General features: G+C 38.7%; 1 protein-coding gene across 1 annotated transcript; it reads left to right on the top strand.

Annotated features, from left to right (window-relative positions):
• The first annotated feature begins 6,835 nt into the window (after positions 1-6,835).
• On the top strand, positions 6,836-8,836 carry LOC149065086 (uncharacterized). The gene has a single exon (XM_089254286.1). The coding sequence runs from the start codon at positions 6,836-6,838 to the stop codon at positions 8,834-8,836; it is 2,001 nt and encodes a 666-aa protein (XP_089110412.1).
• The last annotated feature ends 9,622 nt before the right edge of the window (positions 8,837-18,458 follow it).

Genomic DNA, 18,458 nt, shown 5'->3' with positions numbered 1-18,458 from the left:
GCTAAACATATACATTATACAAAACATGATACATATAATACAACTGAAATACCATCCAGATCACATTTCTAATAACATGTACAACCTATATATACCATGCTAATTTGCTAATATATAATCAAACTTCATACTACGAATATCACAAGACATAAATGTTACAGATGCGTATTATTCAAAACATGCAAGAACATGATACAGCACAAATTCAAAATAACATGGGCTTATAAAATAAACTATGCGACATGTATCAGGACTTTTAAAATAATTGAATATCTTTGACCTTGTCATGGCAAAGGAAATCAAAGGACAGTCGAACATCAATGTCCATGACTTACATCAGTCAAGTCCATTCCTCATCTGAGCTCTCTTCGGAGTCAACCTTCATCCCGCTCGGCTCCTGCCTCTGGTGTGGAGGAATGATTTCATCGTGATGTTGCTCAATGAATCGAATTAACTTGCTTATCTGAAGGCAACGCGACTTTTTCTTAAGCAACTGGTGCTTCCATAGTACTCTATTATTAGACGAAAACTTGCCAAAGTGCAGCTTATCCGTGATCTTACATTCCGTTGTATAGTGTACCGCCGTCCCCACACCTCCACATTTGCAGATGGTAGCGCTTCTTTTACCAAATCTATGGAGATATGCAGGGAATGGCCCATGCTCTGTAAAGAAATGAACCATCTCCCTGCTCCATCCAAGACTAACAAAGAAAACTTTGGGACTATCTCATGGATTTTCCTCCCTGATCTGATATTAGAGTCCCAAAGATGCTGCCATTTATTTCGCAGGTATTCTTTCAGAATCTTCTTGGCCCATGACCTGGGGTATGAAAGCGAATCATCAATAGTAGTTAACTCAGTCGCCTCTTTAGCATAGAGATCCGCCATCTCATTGCCCCAACTCTGTGCATGGGCTTTAACCCAAGACAAAAGAATTCTGAAGTTATTGATGCACTTTTCTCTAATCTTTCGGGCCATCTGGTGAGGGCACAGAGGATCCAAGACAGCATGCAATGACGACAGAGAGTCTGTGTATATACCTGCCACCTCTTTGTGTTCATTAGCATATTTGATGGCCTCAAAGATCGCTAACAGCTCCGTTTGAAAGACATTGTTGTTCAGCGATCTTCCTAAACCATCTTGCCATAACTTCTCGTTCCTTGACCACCACGTATGCTGCCGCTGTTCCATGCTCAGTTTTTGAGCCATCGGTGTACACGTCTACACTCTTACGACCAGATGTTCCTTTGTTCTCTGTCAGTGTTATCTGACTACCTATAGACCATGAAGGATGATGTGACCAGCCTGCAATTTTCCGCAGGAAGTTATTCGGATGTAATAGTCTACATAAGGGGCCGTTCAAGTATTACGAAAACAAATTTTTGGCGATTTTTGACCCCCCCCCCCCCTTGTCAGCGAAATTTTGTCATCAGCTCTGCCCTTCTGAATCCTAACTCATATTGTCATAAAGGTTGGTTGATGACGTAGGCATTATCCAAACCCCCCCCCCCTATCATCAAAAGTCAGCAAATCGGAAACCCCCCCCCCATCGATGATGACGTAATAGTACTTGAACGGCCTCTAATCTTTGCATTATCATATTTTTTATTACGTAGCTTTCAATAGCATTGGGAAAAGAACAAAAGCAGTTTAATTAATAACAATTCCCTCGTTTCTAAGTATTCACTGAAATATTTGAATTCGAAAACCGGAGGAAAATTGGGCAAAAAAAAAGCAACAAAATCTATCGGACAACGCTTCTTTCCAGGCTTTTCTCCGATTTTTGAATTCAGATATCTCTGTGAATATTACGCTTAGAAACGTGGAAATTTATTCGTTTGCATCAGAAGAGACAGGGCAACAACTTTTAATCTAGTTTTTGGGCACAGGTTGTCCATATATAAAGTTGGTTTTTATTTAATTTTAATAACTATGCAATACCTTGAGACATGAATGACGCAGATGAAATTCTTGACTAAGAACATTTACATTCCGCAAGAATAACTTTAATGTCTGTCACCGTTTCCTTTCTTTTCCCATTTTGAAGACCGTCAGGCGATTGTGGGACACAATCTGTATATTTAAGTAATGCAAGCATTTAAATCACACGAGTGCACAAGCCACTGGCGGCCCCCGTCTAGAATTCTAATCGGTCCACGAAACAATTTTGAAAAAGTATTTCATTATTTCAAAATATACTTGAGGACGTGCGGTTAAAGATAATATGTATAAATATTAATGAAATACAAATTATTGGTTTTTTTGCTAGACCAAGTACGCAGAAACTATCAATCAATTGTGCCGAGATACTTTCATATGCGAATGTGTGCACCATACATTGGAACTAACTTTATCAGTGTTTTTCGTCGATGTGTAGACGCCTACGGCAGGAGGTTGAGCAGTCCCCCCCCCCCTCCGTTATATGGCAATCATTAAGGATCGGAATACGATACGACTACAGGACCGAAAGTGAAATTTAGGAGCAACTACAGTATATGCAGCACCACTTTTTTGTCTTTTGTTTGTTTATGATTTATTAGTAATAGCATGGGAGGGGTGGTAAAATTTAGACTGAAATGAGAGAGGGGCTGCAAAATTTGTGTAGCCCGCAGGCAGAAGAAACATAAATACGGCCCTGGTTTTAACGATTTCTTGGGTGTTTTTAGCGTGCAAGAAATGTGCAAGCGTACATTGCTGTAATTTAGCTAATGTGACCGAGTTCAAAAATAATAATAATAAACACACAAATACAAGGCCACAGCAGGCAAAGTGCCTAACGAGGTGGCTGAGAATACTGTATAACCAAAAAAATGGTTTCTTTTCAATTCAATCAAAATCATGAAACATTCTTAAATGTATTGTATCTTTGTTTCTCTTTCCCTTTATGTTTTTTTCTCCGTAAAGACGCGTTTCTGATAATTTCCCTCGGGGTTTCTGAAATTTCCCTCTCGTGCAAGAGAGAAGCTGCTTCCATTTACTTAACATTGCACACATGAGTTGGGGAAAAAAATCATCAAAAATAAAAAAAACAATTAAAAAAAAATATTTTGACAAAAAGAGGTTTTTTGTTTCATCCGCTCAGAAAAAATGAAGTCTTGAGCATGCTAAAAAATTCATTGAAAACCAACAATTTTACATTACGCTCCCGTTCGAGTGGGTCACGTGATGAATCGAGTGACGTCAAAACAAGTTTCATTCTGAAGCGCGAGCTTGCTAATGGGTAACCTCATACTATATCCTAGAAACCTTGCGAAATCCGTTCACTATGCCACAAAGTAAAAAATGTAGTTTTCTTGCTATTTTAAGCCCCTTTACACTCTCTCTTATGGGTGAAAATTCACCCCTACACGCCACAACTTTCTTCCTTTTTCAACATTTCAATTAAGAAATATATTTGTCCTATTTCATATATTTATTCAGATGACATTTCTCTCTCTAAATGTTCATAAAGGTATGTGGAATGAAAAAAATAAGCTATACAGGGTGTCCCATCAAGCTCGCCCAAACTCTGCACAGACAGATTCCCCGCTTGGAATACATAAAAATACCCAAAAGACTGTACGTTTTCGAGAAAAATGCGAAAGAAAAGTATGACGTCATGTCCGGTGCAAGAAAATAAAAAGCTTTATTGGAAACGAATATCGGTATATTTGCATATGTTTACATAGGAACATGTTCAAAATATCCACCGCGCATATCGAGGCGTGCATCCGTGGAATGATGTGGGAAGTTTCTTTTTTTTTCCCTTGCACCGGATATTACGTCATACTTTTCTTTCGCATTTTTCTCGAAAACTATGGGTCGTACAGTTGGGAAATAAAGTTCTTAACTTGACTTTGCAAAATAAAATGGCATAAATAGATGAAGTAACGCCAAAAGTAAATATACGAAACGAAACAAAGAAATAACGATTAATAATAATAAATAAAAACTTACACTTTTTGCTTGCGATGCGGGAACAAAGCACGCCAAGACTTGGAACAGGGCTCCGTGTACGAAATGAGCCGACGTAAGCACCATTTTTGAACGTGCGTAAATGAACGTTCTCTTTGGAGAGAAAAAGAATTCCAGAGACTCTGATGGATGTGAGAACAAACACGGATAGTGAATGACTGAAGAATCAATGTGTAACGCAATTTATATGCTTGTGACAATGATGTCTGTGACGATGATCGTCATCATTTCAACAGGTGCCCCTAAACGATTTCTTCACCCTTAATATTCACCGAAAAACAGCAATATTTCTTTACTCATTCGTAAACAAAGCGCCATTGTCAGACGGAAATCTTAATTACCTATTCATTGAATTGATGGACAAATGTGCCGATCAAATGTGACGAGGTGGATGGGGGCAGGGCCGTAACAATGACTTTTGTCACCCCTGGCAAACATTATTTCGCCTCCCTCGCAAATTTAAAATTCGATATTTTTGTAATAATGTTCTTTGTTCCCACCTAAAATTATCGCCTTCTAAATTTTGTCGGCCCGGGGCAGTTGTCCCTCCCTCCCTCCCTCCCCTAGTTTCGGCACGGAATTTAGAGGTGGCAGAACAAAAGTAAATTGCTCTAGGACCAACCAAATGGGTCCCTAAAAGCTACATAGTGCATGTTTTGCTCTGTTGTCTTTATTTATTTTAATTATATCTGTATTTTGTACTCATGTATTTATGTGTGCTGTTTTGCAATTAAAAAATATATATGTATATATTGTTCCGGATAATTTCCCACAAGACAGGTTGCAGAACAAGAAGCGGTTCGACGGACAAACACAGATTTATTTACAGAACAGCAATTTACACGTATTTACAACCTAATCCGAGAGCTTACAACTTTCTCACAAAGTTAAATCACGACTGACTTTTCATCCAGTCTCTCTCTCTATTCGAGTCTCTTTGAGCCTGCCATCTTGTGAGCGCCACGGTATTTATAATCCCGGAGAAACTTCGAGAAAAAGAACATTCCACAAGATTCTATTTTACAGTTTCCTAGTCGGCAGCGACACCATACGGACTGCCTGGAGGGGCGTTGAATCACTGTTTGGAGGGGGCGGGACTTTCTAGATTTTTCTCTATACGCCCTGCCAGTTCTCCACCAATCACAGTCATTTCCGCCAAACCGAAACCGGTATCCACCGATTTCGATATTTTGAGCGCCATCAGAATATTGCGTTAAAGACTGGCGCATCTATCGTTCATAATTCGTAACATTGTCCCTCTCTTAGAATTGTTCGTTTCGACAATTCAGTCCTTAAATCGGCGGGTTGTCACTGAGGTAAGAGGCCAGTCTGTTGAAGTGGGCCACCTTGCACTTCGACGATGGCGTTTTCTGGATGCGAGCTATGACGTCGTTCAGCCTCTTCATGACTCTGTAGGGTCCTTCTCATGACGTCTGAAGTTTCGGGCACAGTCCTTTCCGGCGCTTCGGGTTCCACAGCCAGGAAGGTACCGAATTTCAATTAATCTAGCAATCAATGATTTTACATAGTGCAGTGAGTTATAAAAAGCTTATTAATTGATGTGTTTTCTCATTTGGGGAGCGCAATGTTTCAGAATTTTTATTATTCCCGAAATTGTTTCTGAATTTTCATTGTTCTTGAAATTATCCATACGTCATCATTCGAACTGAGAATAAATGTTTACGCTTCGAATACAGTGAACGCTGCAATATAACACACCATGGAAAAGACTGCTTCTTTTTCACACATGTATGGTCAGAAAAGTATACCGAGATCATGAAGGGGTCTGTTGCTACCAGACATACATATATATATGTAAACGTGTATACATGTATTACGGTAAAAAACCAGTAAAACCTAGGTTTTACCAAGGCGAATTGGTAAAAGTTCGAAATACGATTGTAAATGTTTTCATTTCTGACTTTTACCAAGTCAAAGCCTGTTTTTAATGAATAAATTAACCATCGTGAACTTATTGCCATTTATTATTTAATTAATAATTATAATTATTTTAATGGTTATAAATAATAATTAACAAATATACTGATTGCCATGAATTAATAAGTTCCTGACATCAATTAATCAACTATTACAATTAATTAATTTACTCCTGACGCTGAAAGCGTCATTATTAATTATAATCAAAAATGTAATAATTAATCTATACTCCGACTATCAATAAGCATCATGGCCATCAATCGATGGTCAATTTATTCATTAAAAACGGGTTTTAACTAATCGGAGTAAAGTAGTTCGGTTATTCACGGCCACCCCCGGAACGTAACCCCCGCCAATACGGGCGGGGGGGCGACTGTACTCCACATCAAATTTTCATTTATGTAAGTTGTCATGTTTGGCAGTTTATGCTAAAAAGATTAATGACTGGGTTGGCGGCTCTTTTTGTGATCATCTTTTAATTTTTCTTGCAGGTAAATGGAGATCGTCATCAAATTCTCCAGAAGAAAATTAGCAATTCTGTGAAAGTGAATCGACTGCTAAAGCTTATAGGAACAATATCGAGTGAAAGAATAACACAATTGGGGGGGGGGGAAATTTTCCGTTTTCACTTCCACTTGATCTTTCGATTTGTTTTAAGACATTGGTATGGATGAGTTATCTTGCGTGACAACAACCGCAACAGGCACTATAAGTGAAAATAATTCAAATGACACTTTTCCAATTAAATCATCGAAGAAAGCCTCTTCCGCTGGTGAAGTTATTACAAAACAATCAAGCGCCTTCGCAATGAGTCTCATGATCGACGTTGATGAGAAGCTGTCACGAATGCCAAAATTAGAAAAACATGAGGGGATTGGTATACTGGAAATGCCACTGGAATGTGATGTTTGCAACGAGTGCTTCCAGTTGAACTTTCCGACAAATGAACTCAAAAACGAACAAGAAGACGCTCAAGGCAACACTAACATCAATGAGAAAGTGTAGGTATTGTAGTAAGAAGATTCCGAGTAGGTCTAAGATAGTTAGCAAGAAAAGAGAACACGCTGGAGGAAAGCCACACGAGTGTGAACTTTGTGGTAGGAGGTTTATGCGCGCGTGCAGTTTGACCCTTCATAAAAAAATCCACTCCAAAGAAAAGTCACAAGATTGTGAACGTAGCAGTGAAAAATTTACGGGTTCGCGTAGCTTGACCCGTCATGAAAAAATCCACTCTGAAAAAAACCAACTGGAGTGCGTGTTTTGTAATAAGAAGTTTTATGAAAAGGCTAATTTGAATCGTCACATGAAGGTTCATGACGAAGAGAGGCCGTATGAGTGCGAGGTTTGCGGTAAACGCTTTAAGCATAAAGCGAGTTTTATTCCTCATAAAAGGCGCCATACCGGAGAGAAGCCATATGAGTGTGAATTTTGCGACAAAAGGTTTCCGGATTTGTCCAATTTAATTCACCACAAAATTGTTCACACCAAAGAAAAGCCACATGCGTGCGACTTATGCGATAAGAAGTTCCGGACAAGCACTTTATTACGCTCGCACAGAAGAGTCCACACTGGAGAGAAACCGCATGAATGTGATTTATGTGGTAAACGATTTGGATCGTCGTGTGAATTGAAGATTCACAAAAGAAGGCACACGGGAGAGAAGCCGTATGAGTGCGAATTTTGTGGCAAAAGATTTTCGGACTTGTCCAATTTAATAAACCACAAAGTGGTCCACACCAAAGAAAAACCACATGAATGTGACTTATGCGATAAGAAGTTTTCGAGAAAGTTTGAATTGGGTATGCACAAAAGAGTTCACACTGGAGAAAAACCGTATGACTGTGATGTATGTGGTAAAAGATTTGGGTTTTTGAACAGTTTGACAAGTCACAAAAGGGTTCACACTGGAGAAAGGCCGCATGAGTGTGATGCTTGCGGTAAAAGATTTAGAGAAAAGATAGGTTTAGAAAATCACAAAAGAGTGCACACTGGAGAAAGACCATACGCGTGTGAGTTTTGTGGTAAAAAGTTCAGAGAACAGTCTAGTTTAAGGCGTCACAAAAAAGTGCACACTCGGGAAAAACCACATGAATGTGATTCTTGTGGTAAAACTTTCGCGGAAAAGCAACATCTACTCAGACACAGATTGATCCACACTGGTGAAAAGCCATACGAGTGTGAATCTTGCGGCAAAATGTTTCGCACAAAATCTACTTTGAACGGTCATAAAAAAACCCATACAGGAGAAAAACCACATGAGTGCGTGATTTGCGCTAAGAAGTTTGGGCGTATGTCTAGTCTGAACAGTCACAAAAAAATTCATGCCGCAGAAAAGCCGTATGAGTGTGAGCTTTGTAGAAAGACATTCTCAGATAGCCGTGGATTAAGAATGCACAGCAGAGTCCACACCGGAGAAAAACCGTATGAGTGCGAGTTTTGTAGTAAAAAGTTTTCATTATGTTCCAGTTTGAAAGTACACAGAAGAATTCACACGGGAGAGCGGCCACATAAATGTGAGGTTTGCGATAAAACGTTTTACGATCTCTCTCATATAATTAAACATAGGAGACTCCACACTGGAGAAAAACCCTATGAGTGTGACGAATGCGGTAAGAAATTTACATGCAGTTCGAGCTTAACAAGTCACACGAAGCTTCACACTGGAGAAAAACCATATGAGTGCGAACTTTGTGGTAAAACATTTACGTCTAGTTCTAATTTAAATAGGCATACAAAGGTGCACACAGGAAAGAAACCATTTGAATGCGAGTTGTGCCACAAGAAGTTTCGTCATAGCTCCTCATTAAAATGCCACAAAAGGTCACACAGTGAGAAACTCTCATATGAATGCGACGTTTGCCACAAAAATTTTAAGGAATACTCTGATTTAAGCAGACACAAAAAGGTTCACAATGGCGAAAATCCGCACGCTTGTGAAGTTTAAATGCTGTGAGTTTTCTGATTTTTTATAACTTTTTAAATCTTAACATTCTTTAATCACAGTGATCCTGATGCTAATTAAAATCATAATTAACTAATTACTCATTCAAACTCGGGAAAATTAGTGATGCGATTTATCCAACTTTCATAAGTTCGAAAGATTGTCATTTATTAATCACATCGTTCCTGATGCTAATTACGATCCTAATTAGTTAATTAATTAGTCATTCAAATTCGTGAAAATTAGTAAAATTGTGAATTTTCTAATATTTACAAATTTTTCATCCTGATGCTAATTGAAATCATAATCGATTAACTAATTAGTCATTCATATCCGTGAAAATTATTAGAATTGCGAATGTAGTAGCACGTGTATCATGGTCCATATGTGAGATTCCTATTTGATAGTCGTAATTATCGTATTATGGTTTATGAGTTGGGAAGAGATAGTTTTAATACTTGATTTCAAAATGAAGAACAAAAGTTGATTGAGATTTTGTAGAAAAAAAAGGGACATCTTCCAAAAAGTCACGGGATGGACAAAATGACGTGAAAATACGGGATGTTCCGAGAAATACAAGACGTATGGTCATCCTTAATATAACAGCCTAGTAGTATTAATTGGAAAATTAGTTTTAAAATTGCAATAAATGTATTTAAAGCCACTTTTGTGACAACCGTGTGGAAATGCCATTGAAAATATAAATCGGCGTTTTTTTCTTCTTTTCAGGAAAAGTAAAATGTTTGAAACAATTCGACGGGAACCACCAAATTTCACAGCATGTTATCAGTAGTGTAACCACATGTCCCGTATTTTACGGGACATTCTCGTGCTATCACGTACATTTAAATGTCCCGACTTCATTTATGCAATTTTCATGTTCATTACAACGAAGCTAATTCGAATTTGAAAATTTTACTGAAACCGTAAATGAAGGTGATTTTTATAAATCGTAAAAAATAGTTTGATAATTACGACTATAATAATTATTAAATTCTCATCTCGCGTGTTTGCCCCACGCTCAGCATTTTTTCGGTTAATTACAGTTGAATTCACCGCGATTTCCACTGAACCGTCATTTCTCGCCCCTTTTTCAGAAATTTTAACACAGTTTGTAATTTTGCCAACATTCTCAGTGATATCCCGTATTTTTATTCATAAAATTCTACTTTTTCATATTTTTCTAACGAAATATGGTCATCATGCCGTGATTTGAATAGGCGATGACAAGAACCGACACAAACAGATGTCGTGACAGTGATTAGTTAAAAACCGGGACGTCTGGCCACCTTTTATAAAACTAGCAAAAAACTTGTGTTTTCCACTGGATGATCATTCAAGAGGTAAGCAGTACATTTACAGATAACTAAAATGACCCGAAGTACATTTACAGATCACTCAAATGAGGCAAAGCACATTTACAGATCATTTAAGTGAGGCAAAACACATTTACAGATCACTTGAATGACGCAAAGAACATTTACAGATCAGTGATTAAAGAAATAATTTCATCATTAATGAAAGAAACAAATCCAGAATTAATGGAAGCAATTATTCCAGAAGTAATGAAAGAAATAATAATTAATAAAGGAAATAATTTCAAGAATTAATGAAAGAAAATTCAAGAAATAATGAGGGAAAATTTCAGAATTGATGAAGGAAAATTCAATTGGTAAAAGAAATTATTTCACATTAATGAAAGAAATGATTCCAGTATTAATGAAATAAATTATTTAATCTTTTTTCACCTTTAGATGAGAGTTCCCTATCCTTTTTTAAATCTAGGCAATATTTAGAGACCGAACTGTACTTTTCTATGGGCAATCGAGCTTTGTTTTCATCTTGTCACGTAGTTTCCTTGCATTTGATGGCGCTGCAGTCGAGGCGGCTGCATGCTTGCTCCCTTCGGTAATATATGCTCGATGCAAGCCTCAGAATCTCTGTCGTCTGCTTCTCTGCAGGTCACTTGTTTTGGAAGTCTCCTTGCGTCCTGAAAAAATAACTGAACTGGAAGTTTGAACTGCCAGTTCTGTTTGTGAGCTTGACTTGCAGGGAACCGAACAAACCGTCTGTCGTCTGCTCATCAAGAGGTTCTTTGCTTTGGACTTCTCCTCATGCTCAGATAACATAACCGAACTTCCAGTTTAAATTTCCAGTTCAGTTTATGAACTTTGTTTGTAAGGAACTGAGTGGAATAAGGAATATAGTTTTTTTTAATTTAAACTTCATCATCACCACGTGAGTAACTTTTAAATTTGACATTAGATGGCAGCACATTACTATAGAGTGGAGTGTGGGGAAAATTCACTTTTTACGATCTTACCTGGTGTCTGCAGGTGTAAGTGACTGACCGTATGAGTGAACAAGTAAGTAAATGAAAGAGTGAGTGAGTAATTGACGGTATGAGTGACCATATGAGTGACAGAGTAACTGAAACTATGAGGGACTAAGTGATTGAGTAATTTACCGTATGAGTGACCAAGTGGCTGAGTGAGTGATTGGGAGTATGAGTGACCGCGAGTGATTGACCGTATGAGTGATCAAGTTGGTAAATGAGAGTGACTGAACGTATGATTGAACAAGTAAGTAAGCGAAAGAGTGAGTGACTGACGGTATGAGTGAACGGGTGAGTGACTGACGGTATGAGTGAACGGGTGAGTGACCATATGAGTGACAGAGTAACTGAAAGTATGAGGGACTAAGTGATTGAGTAATTTACCATATGAGTAACCAAGTGGCTGAGTGATTGAGAGTATGATTGACCGAGTGATTGACCATATGAGTGGCACAATGATTGACCGTATGAGTGACCATCTGAGTGATTGACCATATGAGTGGCACAATGATTGACCGTATGAGTGACCATCTGAGTGACTGACCATAAGAATGTCCGAGTGACTTACCGTATGAGTGATTGACGGTATGAGTGACCAAATGAGTAATTGAGTGATAAACAGTATGAGTGACCAAGTGAGTGATCGAGTGAATGACCATAAGAATGGCTGAATGACTGACCAAGTAAGTAATTGATCCCCGCATGATAATTTTTTCTACGGGCGTCGCAGCAACGATTGTCCCGCCTCGTCTAGGTCTAGTTGCCTCTGGTAGCCTTTTTCTTCAGACTCATCAGGCGCCGACCCGTCAGTCTGATTGCCGTCACGTGGCGGTTTCTTTGCGAGGGAATTTTTGACTAATCGGACGGTGTCGTGCCCCTTGCGACCGTGCTGTGTGCGACCATTTCTTCCTTTATTTGAAACTTCCCTCATATCACCAATATAGGTGAAACTATAGGAATACGGTTCATTTATACGGCCTTCTTGAATAATTCCTTTATGTGATTTTCTCATTTATACGACGCATAGTAGGGTATTTGATCCGAAAACCTGGCCAAAATTATTTTTACACCGAGGGCAGGTCTCGGCAAATATTCTTGCATTCCGAATTCCGCAATTATTTTTGTGTTTTCAGTCCATTATTTTGAGCTGATATGTCGACTAATTTATCGTTTAAATACGAGAAGAAATAATTTTGCGGGATAAATTATATAAAATACGAACATATGGCAATATATTTTGACATAAATTATATAATTCCCTCAATGATGAGAGAAATTCCTCAGTAAAGAGGAAAAAAAATCTAATTGATGTAAATAATTTGTGCAAATTTGTTATAAAATGATAATAATAAATTGGGGGAAGGTAGTCATACCTAATTTGTTTTTTGTTTTAATAAAAAATAAATATTCCTCTCTACACAAAATTATCCCTTAAAATTTTGAAGTGGAGTGAAATTACTCTTAAAATTTCTTTTTCTGATAACACTGGTCACAATTCCTCCCCGTAGATTTTAATGTTAAAATTTTTTATTTACACGACAAATAACTTCAGTTATGTTGACTCTGACTGGAACGCCAACATGGTTGTAGATATGGGGGGGGGGCGTGGAGGACAGTTCCCACTCTCCTCCCAACTTTAATGGAGGAACTGATTTATGTAATGCATACGCATATACTGTATATGAATTGAGATCATCATCGTGTCCCCGCCCCCCCTAGCCTTCCAAGTGCATCTCCGCCTATGAACAACCAAATCTTTGGAAAACGATATCGATACTATACTATCAATACATCGAAGATGTAATTTTTGTAGAAATACCCATCTCTAAAATTGTTTTTCTTGCATATTGTCACCACAAACATCACAGCCGGCTGACTGGTCATCGTTCTAGAGAGGAATGACGATAAAATCGTTCTCAGAAGGTTTAAAAAATTACAGTTTAAATTTTTAAACCTTAAAGCCCGTGACGATATAATAATAATAAAGATGTTTCTTTTGGCCCTCTGGCGGAGAGAATTTCCACGGGAAGAGCACCCGAGCCAGCTGTACTTTTTGAAATCCATTAAGTTGCCTGCAGTCCCCTAATGATTGAGCACTCTTGACTTAGGTGATCTGTAAATATTCCTGTGTTTGAAATACATACTTTTATATAGTATACAACTTTATATAGTATACAACTGTAAATTACTATTTGGCAGTAAAAGAGGGGTGTCCGTTAAAGGGTGTTTTACTGCAATGCAACTTATGAGCACGAATTTGCATGATAATCGTAGCCAATTTCAGCTTGGCGGAAATAATTTAGCCAATCCCGAGATGTCACGTGACATTAAAAAATAAAAAAAAACCCGGTTGCTAACAGTAGCGTGTGTTCCACGCGAAATTCCACGATTGCTGATAAGATCAACCGCACCAGCCGAACCGTAGTGTGCAGTTAGCCATAATGTCATACCGCCTATTTCGAAGAAAATAGACAGGATATGTGAACAGTCACCAATCCTATACCAATATACGGTTTTTTTACTCTGTAAAAGTACGATGGTGGCCTAGGGGAGGGTGTGTCACCTGCTGTGTCGGAAAGATTCTTGGCGCCAATTGGGGTTAGGGCATATTTTTTGCTTTTGTGTACATGAATAGCTATCGGCATCATGGTTAAATCTATTGATACAAAGGTTTTTAATATCTGGCTGATGCGAAGATGTATTCAGAAAAAAGAGAAAATTCAACTGCCCCTGTGGGGAATCGAACCCACAGCTTTGCATCTTCCGGGTGAACGCACTAGACCAGTGGTTCTCAACCTGGGGCCGTCGTTTCAACTTTTTCCAGGGGGGGGGGGGGCAAAGCACATGTACTATATGTACCAATGTATGTATATATATATTTGTATATACCATTTTTAGTGTATTTTCAGAAGCTTGCCCCCCCCCACCTCCCCCTGAATGATGGGCCTGCGTAGGGCCCCTTTGCGGTACAACGGTTGATGTGTTGGGAGGGTCGATTTATTGTGTAGGTTCGTTGAATCGTCCCGTATTTTACACAGATAGTTTTTTGCCATATAATTTGACTCCTGAGGGATGATAATCCACCATTTGAATCCATGCCTAGGGCTTAGGGTTTATTTTTTTGCTTTGTCGGTGACTGCCACTTACACACAACTCCTCTTATAATAATTAATTTAAAAATAAATTTGTAGTTGTTATTGTGTATTTTATGTTGTTTCAGCGTGACGTGTCGAAAAAAAAAGTATTTTTGTTTTTCGCGATTTCCTCCTTCTCAACGTGGTTTGCGACACCATTGTAATTTCGTTCCTCTCTATTAACACAACCCTCTGAAATAATCGTTCTAATTAACAGAACACCCAGGGCCGAATTAACCCGTATGAAAGCTTTAAAGTAACTTTGGTACTCCCCCTATTTCTTTGACATTAACACATGTATACAGGGGCGTCGGAAGTGTTTCAAAACTGTGGGTGCTCGTCTTTAGTTTTATATCGGAAATTTTAATTTCTGAATCAATTCTGGGGGTGCTCGGATGCATGCCACAAATTATCGTGGGTGCTTGAGCACCCATAGCACCCCCGGCTCCGACGCCACTGAATTACTGGGGAGCCTCGGCTCGTCGCGACGTTCCAACCAAGGCGAGAGAGGGGGGGGAAAAAACTAAAGGAGCGGCATTTTTTTCAGGTGGAAACAAAGAACATTATCGAATTTTTAAAAATGGTGGGGTGACAGAAATTGTAGTTAAGGCCTTGCCCTGACAAAAAAACAGCTCTCCCCCCCCCTCCCCCCAAGAACCCCAACCAGTACCGTCTTCATGGGCACGACCGGAGGGCCTCAGAAGTGGTTGAATTTTTTTTTTTAAATCACTTTGCTCATGAAGACAGCACTGGCCACGACGCACGTTACTGTAATTATTGTTCCGCTCGTTTTCATCTGCATTTAAAAGCACTTGAGAATGATTTTTTCAAGGACTTGAGCTTTTTCTACCAATAATTTCCAAGGAAGATACGAACCGTGTCCCTATATACCAGAACTTGACAAATTCCAGGCCATTACGGTGACTGGAAAAATCGGTATTGGTACCATTGGAAAATCACAGGATGACAAAGAATTTAACTACTTCAAGGAATCCCTGTGCACCAAAAGAGGACCGCTCTTACGTTTGTATGATGTCACAAGTTGCTCTCCTCATAATATAACAGTGCAAACGGAAATCTTTTTTCTTCTTTATAGGAGAGAGAGAGAGAGAGTAGGGTTACTATAATGAAATTCCTACCACATTTTGGCATTGAGTAACTTATTTTGCGACTCTTTGTCGCAAACTGTTTCGTGAGTTTTTTCATTAAGGTCTACGACTCCCCCGGGGGCTCCAACCTCTAATATTGTAAATTTTGTAAATTTTTAATTTCTGAAATGCGAATGAACTCTCCGAACTTCCCGGGGGTTTCTGGGTATCGGGCCTCGGGGGGTGTGGCTTTGGCATCTGCAAGGTTTGGTATCTGGGTATAAGGCTCTTTACCTACCAGAGGGTGAAAATCTATGGACCCTAGGATTTCGGAGAGCTTCTTCGAGACAAAATTCTACCCCCCGTATTTATTTCTCCTATTTTTCTACTGCACATTGTAGAACCTTTCTCGACAATGACCGAATAACTGGTAGAAAGCGAAGTATTTCAACGCCCTCTTCTCTGACCAAACAAAGCGACCGGGTATGGAAAGAAGATTCGTCTTTCTTCACACAGGAAACTTCCTGTGATGCAAAGTTTTGGCTACTTATGCTATTTGCCATTACCAACTTCGCCAAATGTCCTCACCAACGGCATTTTGTGACAGCAAAAATCGGATTAAACTTATTAATCGATAAAATTTTACGAATCTGAGTGACAAAATATTCTACGACCTACTCCTGTTTTAAACAGAATATGTATCAAGAGAAGATGACGAAAACCAGAGGAATGTAAAGCTTCAAAATAATCCTTAAACTAATCACATTACAGAATTGTGTGGACATTATCTATTCAAGAAGATTGCAGATAACTAGTGACATTTCTGTTAGTAGAAGACAGAGTTTAGACTATAAAAACATCCCACAAATATTTTATCCTTATTTATCGCACAATGGAACTCAATACCAGACGCATTGGTGGTAAAAAAAAGGTGCCCTGGGAAATATATGAGAATAAAGGGAGATTTTCTCTAATTCAACGCCATTGCATTTTCCAACAAAGTACTTATAAAGATCTTTAAATTACACGCCACTTGGGGTCGGCTAATTTTTCAGTGTGAGGAGCCCCAAACCTCTATCCTTCACAATGAACTCAAAACTTATTCACGAGCAAAAAGATTTTTTTTCTTTTTTTTTTGCAAGTAAACTACACTGTATTATTCTTTTCTTAGTATTACTAAAGAGCCACGTGTACGTACCCACAGAGCCGTGGGTTTCCATCCCCTATCTTTTAATCGATAAAAAAAAATCCTCTTTTTTGAAAAGAATTTTAAATGCTGTGTTTCCAGATAAGTAAGGACCTCCCAAAATCTAATCGCAGTAGGAAATCATTCAAATCACGTTGAAGCCGAATCTTTTCACCATAAGTCCTTCTATTTCCAAGAAGTCTTTCTTTTGCAGAGTCCTGCCCAGGGGCGAATATTTTCCTTAATCCAGCCTTTCTTGTTTTGATACAAACAGAATGAGAGCTCAAAATGGAAAGAGATGTCCAAACACGCGAAAAAGCAACAGGATAACAAACAGCACAACAAACCTATGTGAGAGCCACAACCCAATTTCTGCTATTGTTATAAGCATGTATGTATTCAGATAGTATAGGCCAGGCCAATTTTTCTTGGAACTCGCCTGTATAAAAGCTCTTACTTATCTTCTCATACATCTATCGTCCACTTTGTGATAGTGAATTCTTCAAACATCTCAACCTCTTTGTCAAGTGGATCAGAGGCTGAAAATGTTGGAGACAAGGAGCAGGGCCGTCTTAAGAGCATCATGGGCCCCCGGGCCAAATGATTTATCTGAGGCCCTACCATGCAAATTTTCGAAAATCTCAACCAGATCCCATTTTTGTGAGGCCCTCTTTTCTCTTGAGGCCCCCGGGCCGTGCCCGGGTGGACCCATGCCTTAAGACGGCACTGACAAGGAGTGGTGTTTATCAAAAGCTATTCTAGTTTTCTTATCACTTATTTTAAGCCGCCAGGACAGTGTTTCTCAAAGTGTGCGTTGTTGCTCCTAGGGGTGTTGCCAACCTTTTGTGAGGGGCGTCACGACGAGCTGGAAATACTGATGTGTATGTGTGTGCCTATTTATGCTTTGAAGTGGTTCTTTTATGGATGTACAAATCTATACTAAACTATTTTGAGAGACACAGATCAACTATGAACAGGGCAAAGCTGCATTAAGAGCACTTACAAGCGGCTTTGGAACAGGGCGAGGGAGGCATGAGCGTGACCAAAGCCTCCTAGAAGTACCTAGTAGGCTTTGGCATGACTCCCACAAGGGAGAGCTTACAGGACACGAGCCGTGGCGTCCGGGGTGATTCTTAATTTTTTTTTCACGCATAAATTCACCAAAGCCCGTCTGTGCTGCGGGCCTGCAAGAGTTCCTAGCTATCCTGTTCCAGGATGAGAGGGGTCATGGCCACGAGTGACAAAAGTTTATGAACCACTGCAGTTGGGTGTGGAATATAGAATTCGAACTAAATCCACAAAAATAAAAATTTCTTTCAGTTTTACCGATATTTTTAATTACTTTTTCGACGGAAACTTCTTATTTTCTCAGTGTACGCATGTTTAGCTAGAAAAAATATGAAAAGATCGAACTTCGGTAATTCTAGTTCTAGAAATCATTTGAAATTGTACGTAAGTTAATTAGCAATAACGACAGTGTTGCGAAAATACAATAATATTTAGTTGTCTGTTTCAACATTGATTTCTTCAAAATCTAATGGGTCTGACGTACAGTACATCTGAATTTAGACATTCATTGAGTGTTTCATGATAAAATGTCCGAAAATAAAATTTTTGTAATGTTTTAATTCCAAAAAAATTAAGATTTTCTGGTGTATTATAAATAATGTTCTTTTTTTTCTATTTTACCACGGAAGAAATTCTTCGATTAATAATCAAACCTATAGCTAGATAACAGATCTTTTACTAGTTTCAAACAAAACGAAATAAACTTTTAATCTAAATTAGAATGTTGGCGAAATTTCAAAAAATAGTAACCACACGTCTTTCTCAAAGTTCACCTGAGGTATTGTCATCGTCAATAGTCATTCTTTCATAAGTA

The sequence above is a fragment of the Pholcus phalangioides genome, unplaced genomic scaffold (assembly GCF_987345545.1).
Source record: "Pholcus phalangioides strain wild (caught in Gottingen) unplaced genomic scaffold, Ppha-v1.0 ptg000041l_1, whole genome shotgun sequence".
In the NCBI taxonomy this organism is placed as follows: domain Eukaryota; kingdom Metazoa; phylum Arthropoda; class Arachnida; order Araneae; family Pholcidae; genus Pholcus; species Pholcus phalangioides.
This window is presented reverse-complemented; position numbering and strand designations above follow the sequence as displayed.

Bases quoted from the DNA above. Each gene is read 5' to 3' on its own strand.
- LOC149065086 (XM_089254286.1), top strand. From the start codon at position 6,836: ATGAACTCAAAAACGAACAAGAAGACGCTCAAGGCAACACTAACATCA.